Below are 12,842 nucleotides of genomic sequence, written 5' to 3' on the forward strand. Positions count from 1 at the left end.
CCCCAGGCTAACTATTCCACAGCTTTACCCTGATTACTCTTAAAAGTACTCAAGCTTTCACCCTGAATATTCCCTAGTGCAGTTTAGACCATGCTACCTCTTATGTGACACTTTCTCCACAGCTGGAGGACTGCAACAGACTTAAAAAGAATATTTGAAGGCTACTGTTATATCTGTCCTTCAATTGTCTCAAGCCTCAAACTATTTGCAGGAGTCAACTCCTGCGCCAATGCTCTGAAATGTTCCATTTCTCACACAGAACGCCTCTAAGAGGTACTTTAAAGGAAACAGCACTGCATGTATTTGGAGAAGGCAACACCAGATGCTTTACCAGAACTCTAAATGCTTCTTCTGGGAGAGCATCAGTGTTGTTCTTCTGCAGAGGCAGATGCAAGAAAGCACGCAACATAACTGTTTGCAAACAGTTACCATTCAGCAGTGCGAGCAAACTGAAAGATCCTACTTGCAGCAACTAAAAAATGCAAAATGATGGTAAGAAAATAATAAATACTTCCCAGAATATAAAGTCATGCTCATAATTCTTGTCTCTACAAGTGAAATGTAGTATCTTAAGTCACCTCGGTAGAAAAGCTGTTTAAGATTATTTCATCATGAAATCATAGAACTGATTTACTTCTCCCTTGAGAAGCTGAATACAGTTCAGGCCACTATTTTCCAATTTTCAAAAGCACTTCTAGTAGTATATATACCCTGCTGCACAGGTTATCCACATCCCCAGATGGTGCCTTTTGTGATTGCTCAGTGTGAGCTACCACCGTCACGTCCGACTGCACCAAGCGCTTTGTGACGCCTGAGAAACGCCGGGCATCTTTGCTTTCTGCTCAGTTACACTGAGTTTGAAGGACGGGACACGCAACTAGGAGAAGGCCGAGGTAAAATTCTGCTTTGCATTAAGGGTTTCTGAAGTGAAGCCCGTCCCTGTGGGACACAGGCGATCGGGAGCATCAGCCCCGCCGCCGCTCCTCAGGCACCGCCGAACAGGCAGCGTGTGCAGCTGTGCACAGCACCGTCCGGAGGGCAGCGGAGTGCAGCTGAGGTGAAGAGCAGCCCAAGGGCTGGGTTTTCCAGGCACTGGAAGCTCCCTCCAGGCCCTTCAGAGCTCAATTGCACACGGGCCGCCCGCAGCGCCCGCCACAAAGTCCGCACCCGGGCTCGATGCGCTAGGCCTCTCGGCGGGGCGCCCTGCTCGGCGCTGCGCGACGCGGCGGCGGCCATGGCGATCGATGCGCTCGGCCGCTCGGCGGGGCGCCCTGCTCGGCGCCGCGCCCCCCGGAAGCGGAGACTGGCGGCGGCCATGGCGGCCATGGCGGGGGAGCAGCGTTACCCGCGGAGCTCCATCGAGGATGATTTCAACTATGGCAGCAACGTGGCCTCGGCCAGCGTCCACATCCGCATGGGTAAGGACTGCGGATGGGTGGGAGAGCCGCACGGCTCCGCCGCAACCCCGCAGCGCTTGCGGAGAGGTCCCGTTGCCCGCGGTGGCGGGGCGGTGAGGGGATGCCCTGCGCTCCCGGCAGGTGCCCCTGTGACACCCCGGTCACCCCCGGCCTTGAGCTGCACTCGGGCTCCGCGCAGTGTTTTCACCTGGCCAAAGGTTGTGAGTGCGGAGCCAGGGCGCTGTTTAGTCCAGGTCAGGCATCAAGGGTGAGGGGCCGCGGCCGGCGAAGGCTTTGTCGTTTAACCGTGAGTGAAGGGGGTGGGTGTTCTCCGGAGAGCGCTTACCCGTGGACCCGATACCCTGCGGGGATTCAGACCTGATTTTGTTCAGCGCGATGAGTTTTGAAGTCCAGACATGACCCATGAGATGCGTAGTCCCTGCAGAGACGCGCCTCCCCGAGGTGTTGAGGGAAAGCCTGGACGTGGCAGTGGGTGCCATGGCGTGTGACACAGCGCTGTTGGACTCTGTGCTCTCACAGGTCTTTTCCAAACGTATTCATTCTGTGATTCATAAATACTAGAATTAGTGACTGTAATTACAGAAGTTTAACCATGAGACTAAAGGATTGGAATTTCTTCTGTAAGGTGTTAAAATTTTTGTTTCTTCCAAGCATTTGGCATGCCTTCCATGTTAATCCTCTGTCAGTTAGGTCCATTAGGCACCAGGAACATGATGGAGAAGGTGTGCTGTCAGTATAGTGAGAATGGGTGTACGTAGGTCTTAAACTGATCCAAAGTAAATTCCTTGTAAGTGTTTTCTATATTTCTTTTGTCATCATTGTTAATAGTTAAATAATGATGTCCAGGAATAAATGCAATTTTGCTGTAATACTGTGTCAGGTTTTTAAAGTAAAATGGCTTTTTACGACTTTGTCTGTGCTTTTTCACTGACTTATAACAGTTCCCTCTGAAAATGAAAACTTGTATCTGATTTACTGTTAAACTTTGAAGCTGTAAGTCAAAAGTCGTTTCATTTTTATTTTCCTTTTCCAGCATTTCTGCGAAAGGTGTACAGCATTCTTTCTGTTCAAGTTCTATTGACCACAGTCACATCTGCAATTTTCCTATACTCTACTGGAGTGCAGGCATTTGTTCATGAGAGGTAAATTCTTAGGTGAAATGCAGCTGTTTAGCATGTGTTAGGTATAAATTATGTAACTTGTTGCTACACTTGGTAATCATTTTTATAATCTGTGGTTTTGTTGCTGTAATAGATACTTTTTAACTTGATTAGGGAGTAACTTTTCTTCTCTGACATTTTTCTCCTTGGTTTACTATGAAAACCATTATTACCTTTTTTGTTGTGTTGTTATTTTAATCAATGCTTTATTAATCATGCTTATTTTAATATTTATGCTGTGCAAACTTTTACATGAGTTGCAGAACATCTCATTTACTGACATTTCTTGTTTTACAGTCTAAATACTTTTAGAATCTCTTTGGAATGCTGTTGTTTATAGGTGCCTGTTCCAAAAAGCAGAATCATGTCTTATTCCTCTTCCTCCCTCTCCCATCTTCTTTTTCCCCTTTCCCCCTCCCCACTCCCCCAAAAGAATTAGTCTGCTTAAATTCCTGTGGGTGTGCTTCATTTTGCCTCTCAGATTTTCATGATAAAATGAGTCTCAGAATGCAAACTGCGGTGAACAGGCCAGGGAAAAGACCAGCTGGGAAAGCAGGAGAGCACCATGTCTAGCTTCTGTTTTCCTCCAAATGCACTTTTGGACTTCTACTTTCACTTTAAAGCCCAAATATAAAGGAGGATTAAACACTGCATGAAAGTTTCAGTTTCTGTATAACCTATAACCTATTATACAACAGTGGTTGTAAAACCACAGTTTTCTACATAAACCTGATAATTTAAAATTGTCCTACTTGCTTGGAACTGTTGAGATTTTGTGTTTCATGTTGGCCCCATTTTTCTTGGAGGGCTACTTGAATTATTTAGCAGTACTTACTGGTCACTACTGATTTTCTTTGGTGCAGTTTGTGCCCATGTTTGTTGCATTCAGGTGCTTATAGTTCTCTGAATATGGAGTTCAGAACAGGCAAAATGGTACATATGCTCTTACTTTGTATGGATGGATTTTCTTCTTTGTATGTGCTCATTTCCAGGTCATGGATTACTGGGCAATCTTGAGCTTTAGTATGAAAAAGTTGTCTTTACTTGTGACTGTGCTATTTTTAACTGATTATCTGTAGTAGTATTCTTTAAACAGTTTTATTGTAAACTTGCATTACATTTACTTTGGATATCTTTTCCTAGATGATCATTTAAAATTTTGAATTTATATAAACTGTTCCACAGTCTTACAGATATTTAAGTTTGATCTTTTTTTTTTTTTTTTAATATGGAATTTTACAGGCCTGCCTTGCTTTTGATATCTGGATTTGGATCTCTGGCTGTAATTGTGGCACTGACCCTCTACAGACACCAGCACCCTGTTAATTTATACCTGCTGTTTGGATTTGTAAGTGTTTAATTAAGTTAAATTATTAATTGATTAATTAATTCAGTGTAATAGTCCCTTGAATATCTTGCATTGTAATTAATTCCTTGAAACTAGAGGTATGTCATTTGTTTTTCTTGTATTCCTTGAAAGATATCCTATATATTTATGAAGGTCTGAGTTACTTTTTGGAGATTCTGCCTACAGGTTGTTCCTACATAGCAGGCACTTCAGGTTTCTTTCAGCATCTTTTTAGAAAGAGTGTTAGAACTTGGAACCAATTTGAGCAAGGGTTATTGCATGTGTGTAGAAATCTATCTGCTCTCATTGTTCTGTTGATGTCAGGGATTTTTTCTATGCAATTGCTCAGTAGGAAAGGAGGAGGTATTCCTGTTACTTAAATTGTTAAATGGACAGCCTTCAGCAGAGACCCAAACCAGCCATATACTTTATTCTTCCAGTTGTCTTTTTGATGCTAAATTCTGAGCATGTTTCCATCACAGGCAGATCTGTCAGAGCTGTACTCAAATTTTAGTCTTCTGCCTGATGTTGTGAGTATGTGGATCCAGGCTAACAGTTGCTCTTGGATATTTTGGATTATGTAGCAAATCAGTCTTCTGAAAAGAAGTCACAGTAGCTCAATTAAAATTTGATGTTTCAAGAGTTGCCTAAATTGTGTTTTTGATAAAACAGAAAGACAGCTTTGCTGTGAAGTAAACAGATTATTTAAAGGGTAAGTGTGGAAGGGAAACTGATGCAGACACTGTTAGACAGCTATCCAACAAGATATTACAAATATATTACTTTTATAATATATTACTTTTACTATACCTTGAATAGTTTGTCAGAAGTGTCATATAAATACTGTGCACTTACAGTAGGAAATGTGGCATTTTTCTATAGGGAAAGTCTGTCACTCATTTTCACTTTGTATTGTACTTTTTTAATGTAACACAACTTCCAGCCCAGGAGGACAGTGTGATTGCCATTTTCTTGTTGAAAATTAAACATGTTTTCATACAGAAAGATTTAACAGGAGACCTAATGTTTAATGGTTTGATTTTTTTCTTACCCTCGTCTTTTTTTGGGTTTGCTTTTTGCAGACTCTACTGGAAGCACTGACAGTTGCCATTACAGGTAAATAGTAGCCATGCTATTGTCTGATTCCATAAAGAATTTGGAAAATGAATCCATTATATTGTACCAATTGCCATTAGGGTTTTCTAGATGTGACTAAAATGATAATGAATCCTGTTTGAAAATTTCAATGACAGTGATAGGAGTTCAGCAAAACCAGGAAATCAAGGGAGAAAACTGAATGCTGATTCAGAAACGAAACTGTATAAACTTGAAGTGAGAAACTGGGGAATCCATTCTTTCAGTATAGTTAAAAATGTTCTCTTTCATAATGTTCAGCTCGATCTTCAAGTTGAAATAGTCCTACCTGCCCCCTCAATTTCCTCAAAGGGAATCTGAGTTTGGAGAATTCTGTGCTTCATGGTCAGGGTTGAAATGAGGCAGTGTGCAGTCACATCATGGCATCATCTTGAACTATACCTTAGAGCATAAGATGAAACCTCTTCATTGTGGCCTATGATAGCCTGATTTGGGGATAGAAAAGAAAAAGGAGGAAGGAGGGAAGAAAAAGATTGCACATGTTTCTGCTATCTTTCCCTTCCTGTCCCCTAAGCAAAACTTCGAGCATTTTTAGGGGATTGTTTTATTTTTTCCCCTTGTTGCAATATTGTGAAAAATTTATACAGTTTTTTTCCTTACGATCTCTGTTATCTGTGCTTAAAATCTTTTTGTTTTGTTTTGTTGCTGTGTTCATAATTCTGACTAGGGAAGATCTTTTATTTCCATTTAAGAAGCTACAATTATAAAGTAACTGTCAAACTTAGTTAGTACAAGATCCCTGAGTCCTGTGATCATGAATTTGAAATGCAAAGACAAGTTCAGGCATAATTTACTAAATTTTGTTCACAGTTAAGTTTAAATTTCTGTTTCCTCAAAAGATAACTCAGCAAATATATAGGGTAGAGTTCTTTAATTGACAGATTACTCTTTCTGTTTATAGTGAGTTTCTATGATGTCTCCATCGTCTTGCAAGCCTTTATTCTTACTACTGCTGTATTTCTTGGATTGACTGCATATACCTTGCAGTCAAAGAGAGATTTCAGCAAATTTGGAGCAGGGTATGTTGTCATATTGATGATTTTTTTAAAATTTTTTGTTGTTGTTAAGGTTTTGGGGTTTTTTTCTTTCTTAAACCAAGCTTTGCAGGTAAAGTAAGGAATACAGGTCAATAGAACCTGCTTCAAGGGAATGGTGAGGGTTATTTATTTAAAATTATTCATTTTACCCACTTCTGATCCTTGGTAAATTCTTTTCAGTGATAAAGAATCTTAAACCAAAAGAAAACTAGTTCACATGGATTTTTCACTGAGAGAGAAGGCAGATGTTTCAAATCTTTAAAAAAATTAAAGTTAAAACATAACTTTTGACAGCTTTATAAAACCTTTACTGCTGAGACCAGTAAACAGTTGGCATCTAAGAATTCCATTTACTTGCCATATATATTGTGAAGAGGTGTTAGAAAGGAGGATATTTTAAATCTAAAAGAAAGTATATTGTTAGTCACAGTGTAATTTATTTTCTTTCAGCCTCTTCGCTTGTTTGTGGATTTTAATCATCTCAGGTTTCTTGAGGGTAAGATACTTTGTGTTCACAGTTCAAAGATATTCACAGTATCACAGAATGGTGTGGGTTGGGAGGGACCTTAAACATCATCTATTCCACCCGTCCTGCCATGAGCAGGGACACCTTCCACTAAGATCAGGTCACTCAGACCTTTTACTAACTTCTAGTGTAACTAAAAGGTTTGGATCAGCCCACTATAACTTAATGAAAGAAAATTGTTAGCCAGATCCATTACTGTTCTACATCATGCTGGTGATCGTGTAACCACACATTTTCAATTTAGATTTTTGTTGGGTGCTGTTCTTGCCAACATAAAAGGAGTATTTGGGTTGATTGACAAAATTTGTCAATTGAGATCGACTACTTGATGAAGAGAATGTGAAGGACATTTGAGATTTAATTATATTTTCTAGCTTCTAGTTTTGTAGTCTGCTGTTAGTATTCTGGAGACCAGAGCTTCCTCCCTCTTAAGTGGAGGCACTTTTACTCAGTCAGAGATTGTGTGACTGGAGAGTATTTGGAATAAGAGCATTGAAATATTACCATAATACTGTGGTTTTGTGTACATAACAGTAGAAAGACTGTGTTTTAAATGTGGCATATCATTATGCAGGGATTTTAATATTTAAAAAAAATGAAATTCACAAGTATCTTTTTCATATTTTATCTGCCTCCAGCTGTTTTTCTATAGTGAGACAATAGAGTTGGTGTTTGCTGCTGCTGGAGCTCTTCTGTTCTGTGGATTTATTATTTATGACACTCATCTGCTGATGCACAAGTTGTCCCCTGAAGAGTACATACTGGCTGCAATCAATCTCTACTTGGACATCATAAATCTCTTCCTACACCTGCTGCGTTTTCTGGAGGCATTTAATAAAAAATAAGTCAAAAGCGGAGTGGTTTGACTACAGCACAATTAAAGTTAAGTTTATGGATGATCTGCAAACTCAGTAGTTCTGCCTTCTAAAGACTGAATCTTTATTATGTTTGCATTCCATGAATATTGGTCCCTCCTTAGGGGGAAAAATGCCTTTTTACATAGCTACAGATCTTCTCCAGACCATGTATATTATGTAGTTAACATGCTGTCTTCATTACAGTCACTTTTTTAATCACTTAATTTGCTGTGTAATTAAGGATTAAAATTTTGCCAACTCCTGTTTACTTCAGAATAAGCTTCCCTGCTGTTCTGTAGCTGCTGAAAATGTTTCCTTTGGGATTGATCATTCGTTTATGTACCACATAAGGGTAGCATGAGTTTACCATTGTGCAATGTTTCACTGAGATATTTTTGTTGTTGTTTGGTAAATTGAAATGCTATCTCTGACAGAGGTACTCTGTCCTAGTTAAGGGCTGTCACTATGGAAGCTGTGAAGGTATTAAAACAATTAAAGGGAATATTCTTTATTTTAGTACTATTTATTGCCTATCAGTGTTCTGAAAAATCATTTGGAGATTGATTATGGCATTTTATCAAGTTATGTATAATAAAACTCACTGTGTGTCAATAAAAATTGGAAAGCCTTTAGTCTGTTCTTGGAGAACTTCGGGATGCTGAGAATGAGCGCTGCAGACGGCTCGGCGCTGGCAGGGTAGAGGTGCTGGGACTGTGGCTGCTTCCCACGCTGTGGAGATGCTGGAGGGGCAGGCAGCGTAAAAACGGTTTTGAAAGGCTTCCTTTCTGTTCAGTAAGGGATTATTACTGCTCGCAGTCCTGTCAGTGAGGGGTGGGAGACGAGGAATGCTGTACTTGGGGAAGGTGCGCGGCCTGCCCGCCCCACGCTGGTACCGGGTGCGCTTTCCGTGAGGCCTCCCAGCTACCACTGCGGATGGGTTTGAGCGAGTGTGATAGCCTCCCCCTTTGCCTTAGGATTTCATTCAGAACAGCGGGGCAGGAGCTAAGAACAAATCCCTGCTTTTTACGTTGTGATGGAGCACACGTTTATCCTTTCATGCCTCCCCCTCGCCCTGGCCGCGCAGCGCCGTCCGGCACAGCCCCTCAGGGGCGCAAGCGGGAGTGCGGCTGCGCGCTCGCTCCGACACTTACGGTAGAGCCCATCTACCCCCGCGGGAGGCCGGGCACCTCCGGGTGCGCATGCGCGGGCGGGCCGCGTGGCCTTGCGTGAGTGTGTGTGGCGGCCTCGCGCGCGGCAGGTGAGCGGGGCGGCCCCCCCCCCCCCCCCCCCCCCCCCGAGTGCGCGCGACCTCCGCCGTGTGCGCGCGACCCTCCCTCAAGCGCTCCCGGTTCCCTCCCCGCAGGACATGGCGAAGAGCCTGAGGAGCAAATGGAGGAGGAAGATGCGGGCGGAGAAGAGGAAGAAGAACGCGCCCAAGGAGCTGGAGAGGCTGAAGAAGATCCTGGGAACCAAAGCGGATGTCATCATGGAGGAGGTCAAGGAGGTGGCGACCGTGGTGCCCCCCGAGAAGGTCCTGGAGGCGAAAGGTGAGTGCGGCCCTGGCTGGTTGTTCCTGCTGCAGTCGCCCCGGTGCGGCAGGGCCCGCGGTGCTGGTACTGCCCTGTGACTCTCACCGCCGGCATCAGCCGTGTGTGTGGTTGTTACAGGGGGAGAACAGGCACTCGGCAAGCCTGTGTTTTAAAGCTGAAACACTGACTCTGGTCATTTCGCAACACTGGCATCCATACTGTCCATACTGCATCCGGTCACTTGCGGTACAAGGTTATTAACATTTGGTTTTAGTTATCTTTATACAATACGTAACGTATTGTATAAAGAGACATCTCTCAGACCCTCAGGTGAACGCGGATTCACCAGTTAGCAGTTGTTCCAATCACAGCATTATGTTTGCTGCCAAACTGTCCTAATTTGAGGAGGCTGCTGAACATAGAGTAATTGGGGTAGGAGTAATACGGGCCCAGTTTCTGAATACTAATTAGTGTTACATTGCACGTAGTGTAGGAGTGGATGGTATTAGGTGTCTACAAATAATGCCATCTTCCTCCTTGTGTCTGGAATCGAATGTAAACTGTAAAGGAAGTAACCCAGGAAAGGGAAACAAAGGTTTAAATAGCTGCATACTGGATAGGAGTCAGAAAAACACCTCCTCTTTCCAAAACTGACGTCCAAACTAAATCATAGTCTTATTTTGATTCTCCAGTTTGTGCCACTTAAGATGTTCTGATATTGGAAATGGAAATAAAATGGTATTTAAAAAATACTTGTCCAATTAAGATTATCTTCAAGTATAATCTGTAATTTTGTCCATGGTTCAGATTTGTCCTAGAAACCAGGTGTAAAAGTTATTCTTTAAGGGTTAGTTAGAATTGAATTTCCAAAATGTTTTGGAACACTGTCAGACTTCTGATGCTGAAGTTGAAGGAGAAATCATTCCTTTAAACCTAGTTTCTGAAATAAATGCATGGCTATCTGTCATTTTTGCACCTCCTTCCAACTCTGCTGGCAACTTCTCTACAGTGGCCAATTTCAGTTGGCTTTTTCAGAGAGATAGCAGCCTCAGAAATACCTAAGAAAATATGTATTTCACAAAACAGCTACAAGTTTTGTGAAAATAATGGTGTTTTCTTTGAGAGGACTTTTCAGTACTAAATGTAGGAGCTTGCGTTGCCAAGTGTTATGAGAACTGAAGTAGATAAAAACTTCACCCATAATATGTACTTCCTGCAGACAGATAAATCATTTTCCAGCCAAAGAAAGTATATAGGTAAATATTATAGACATCTTACCCTATTAGGGTAAGCACACTGTGAATTTTTTTTTTCCCGTTTTTCTTCTTAAGAAAAAAATAATATAAGGTCTGCTGTGCTGGATAGGCTTTTGGTTCTGCCACCAGGCCCCTGTGCTGATTCTCTGCTGATTGCAAGTATTTGCAGGCCCCCCAGTTTAGGGCTCCATAAGCACATCTCTGATGCAGATTCCTGTAGCCTATCAACCTCAACTGTTGAAGCAGCATGTTGGCCTTTTCCTCCTGAGCTTTGTCTCCCAACATTAGACAAGCAGTGCATCAAAGTCTTTTTTCCTCTCCATAAAACTTGTGGTAAAGGCGTGAGTTGCACACATATGGTTTGGGAACAAGGCTGGGATGAAATTACAGAGCACAGTTGCAGTCAGTACTTAGCAAGGTGCTCCTCTTGCACTTTCTTATCTCCCTGAGACATGACGTTCATGGGATGTTAGGCAGCTGGGCCCTTCTTGGGAGTGACCATGTCATGGGCAGTCTTCCTCATCTCTTGGGAGTGACCATGTCATGGGCAGTCTTCCTCATCTCTTGGGAGTGACCATGTCATGGGCAGTCTTCCTCATCTCTTGGGAGTGACCATGTCATAGGCAGTCTTCCTCATCCTAGGGATTACTCCTCTCCTTCTGCCTGTAAATGTGTTAGACCTGATGTCAGGCTCACTCCTTGAGGCAAGTGTGGCATCACTGGCTGATACTTCCTACTGTCATTGGATTTCACCTTTTCTCCTTACTATTATTTTTACTTGTATTCATTTTCCAGTCAGAATAATTTTTTAGAGCAGATCTTAACTGTTACATCCTAAAAAGTGTGTAATTGTGCATATCTTTCAGTAAGCCTATGGCTTCCTGCATGCTTCCATGATGGAATTACAGTGTTCTTAGACACAGGATTGGAACAGATTGCTGATGAAAGAATAAGATGCTTTGCCCATACATGACCTTTAGGAAAAATATTGCAAATTTACTGTCAACTCTTGAAGTTCCTGGGTTGCAGTTACACTGGTCTGGAAAGTGCTTTCAGTTTATAAACCCTTCAGTTCTCTATGTACAAATACTGTTGTGTCTAGGGATATTTTTATCATTTGGGGGAATCTAGTAACAAAATAGCTTCTGTGAAGCTGATTCTGATATTTTACTCACTAAAAATACCTTTAATTTTCAGATGACTGCAAAATGGAGCTGGACAATAAACGAAACAAAAAAACTCTTCTAGACCAGCATGGACAGTACCCAATATGGATGAATTCCAGGCAAAGAAAGAAGCTTAAGGCCCAGCGTGTTAAAGGGAAAAAAAAATCAAAATTGGCCAAAGGCCTCGTCTGGTAAAATCAGTTTTGTAAAGATCATGAATATTTTATTTAACAAAATAAATTTTCCACATAAATTCATGAGATTTTGTGCTTGGTCACTGCGTATAATTTATTGTGTTGAATGAATTTTTGAAGAGACTATTTGGCCAGCAAATGATGAAAGAAATTACAGCTTGGTGTCTGCCAAACTTAAAAAGCAAGCTGAGTGCCTTTGAATAGACTAATTGTGTGTGGTTATCTGTTTTCTTGGGGGTGAAGGTCTTCCATCTTTTATACTGTGAGCACCAAAAACAGTAAAGGAAATCCTAAAAGTAATTAAACCAAATGTTCTTGTACTGTGGTCTTTGTCAGTGTAACTTGTCTATTAGTAAATATAACCAAAGGATTCTGTAAACACAGTATCCTTTAAATCTTTCTGTAAAATTTGTTGCTCCGACTTGTGTTGCTTTTAACGTCTGATAATTAACAAAAATATATTTTCATATGTAACTCCAAAATTTTTATGCTGAAACAAAACCAGGACCTCATGAAAACTCTGCAAGTAAAATGAGAAAGTGTCAGTCTGACACAAGTTCACAAAGAGAACAACAACATATTTCATTGCTGTCTGCAACAGGAATACTGTAGGAACTAAATAAGTGCAAGTACAACTGATTCTTTTATTATTAAAATGAGAGAACGCAAAGGCACCAAATGGAAATAAAACAGTTTTATTTAAGATCTTTTCCATGTTTTAGTAAAGTAAATGAGAATTTTGCTTTCCATATATATTTTCAGTAGCCTTTTATTCCTTTTAAATGGTACTTACCTATCCTGCTTTACAATGTGTGCATAGGATAAAATACTGTGTGATTGTGTAACAGATGCCATTTGTGTGATTAGCTACGTTTGAGTGCATATTACTTGGCAATAACATGTGATGACAGATGCAAGGCTTAGTTGCCCTGAAAGCTTGTGTTTTTAAAATGTCTCTCATTTCAAGGATGGAAATAATTACAGTACCAATGCTGCAGTATGTTGCCTTTTCAAGTACCAGGCATGGGTACAGGGCATAACCTTTGTCCAGCTCATGCAAGATGAGATCCAAGTTCTGTAATTATGCACAAATTGTGGTTTGTATCCATTATGATAACTTGGGCATAGGAAAGAAGATCTATTATTTTAATTACACTAGGTTGGAGTATGCTAAATTCTGGTAAGATGAGCTAAGT

General features: G+C 41.3%; 2 protein-coding genes across 2 annotated transcripts; both read left to right on the forward strand.

Moving 5' to 3' along the window:
* The first annotated feature begins 773 nt into the window (after positions 1 to 773).
* On the forward strand, positions 774 to 8,133 carry TMBIM4 (transmembrane BAX inhibitor motif containing 4). Its single transcript, XM_054631850.2, has 7 exons — positions 774 to 1,418; positions 2,452 to 2,560; positions 3,821 to 3,926; positions 5,009 to 5,042; positions 5,983 to 6,100; positions 6,569 to 6,614; positions 7,283 to 8,133. Exons 1-7 carry the CDS (start codon positions 1,235 to 1,237, stop codon positions 7,487 to 7,489), a joined length of 804 nt encoding a protein of 267 aa, XP_054487825.2. The 5' UTR covers positions 774 to 1,234; the 3' UTR covers positions 7,490 to 8,133.
* A 467-nt stretch (positions 8,134 to 8,600) lies between these two features.
* On the forward strand, positions 8,601 to 11,709 carry LLPH (LLP homolog, long-term synaptic facilitation factor). Its single transcript, XM_054631592.2, has 3 exons — positions 8,601 to 8,759; positions 8,865 to 9,048; positions 11,484 to 11,709. Exons 2-3 carry the CDS (start codon positions 8,868 to 8,870, stop codon positions 11,645 to 11,647), a joined length of 345 nt encoding a protein of 114 aa, XP_054487567.1. The 5' UTR covers positions 8,601 to 8,759; positions 8,865 to 8,867; the 3' UTR covers positions 11,648 to 11,709.
* Positions 11,710 to 12,842: the final 1,133 nt, after the last annotated feature.

This window comes from Agelaius phoeniceus, chromosome 5 (assembly GCF_051311805.1).
Source record: "Agelaius phoeniceus isolate bAgePho1 chromosome 5, bAgePho1.hap1, whole genome shotgun sequence".
In the NCBI taxonomy this organism is placed as follows: domain Eukaryota; kingdom Metazoa; phylum Chordata; class Aves; order Passeriformes; family Icteridae; genus Agelaius; species Agelaius phoeniceus.

Bases quoted from the DNA above. Each gene is read 5' to 3' on its own strand.
- TMBIM4 (XM_054631850.2), top strand. From the start codon at position 1,235: ATGGCGATCGATGCGCTCGGCCGCTCGGCGGGGCGCCCTGCTCGGCGC. The intron at 2,561-3,820 runs GTAAATTCTTAG...GGAATTTTACAG, and splicing joins CAGGCATTTGTTCATGAGAG to GCCTGCCTTGCTTTTGATAT. The intron at 6,615-7,282 runs GTAAGATACTTT...ATCTGCCTCCAG, and splicing joins TCATCTCAGGTTTCTTGAGG to CTGTTTTTCTATAGTGAGAC.
- LLPH (XM_054631592.2), top strand. From the start codon at position 8,868: ATGGCGAAGAGCCTGAGGAGCAAATGGAGGAGGAAGATGCGGGCGGAG. The intron at 9,049-11,483 runs GTGAGTGCGGCC...TTTAATTTTCAG, and splicing joins GAAGGTCCTGGAGGCGAAAG to ATGACTGCAAAATGGAGCTG.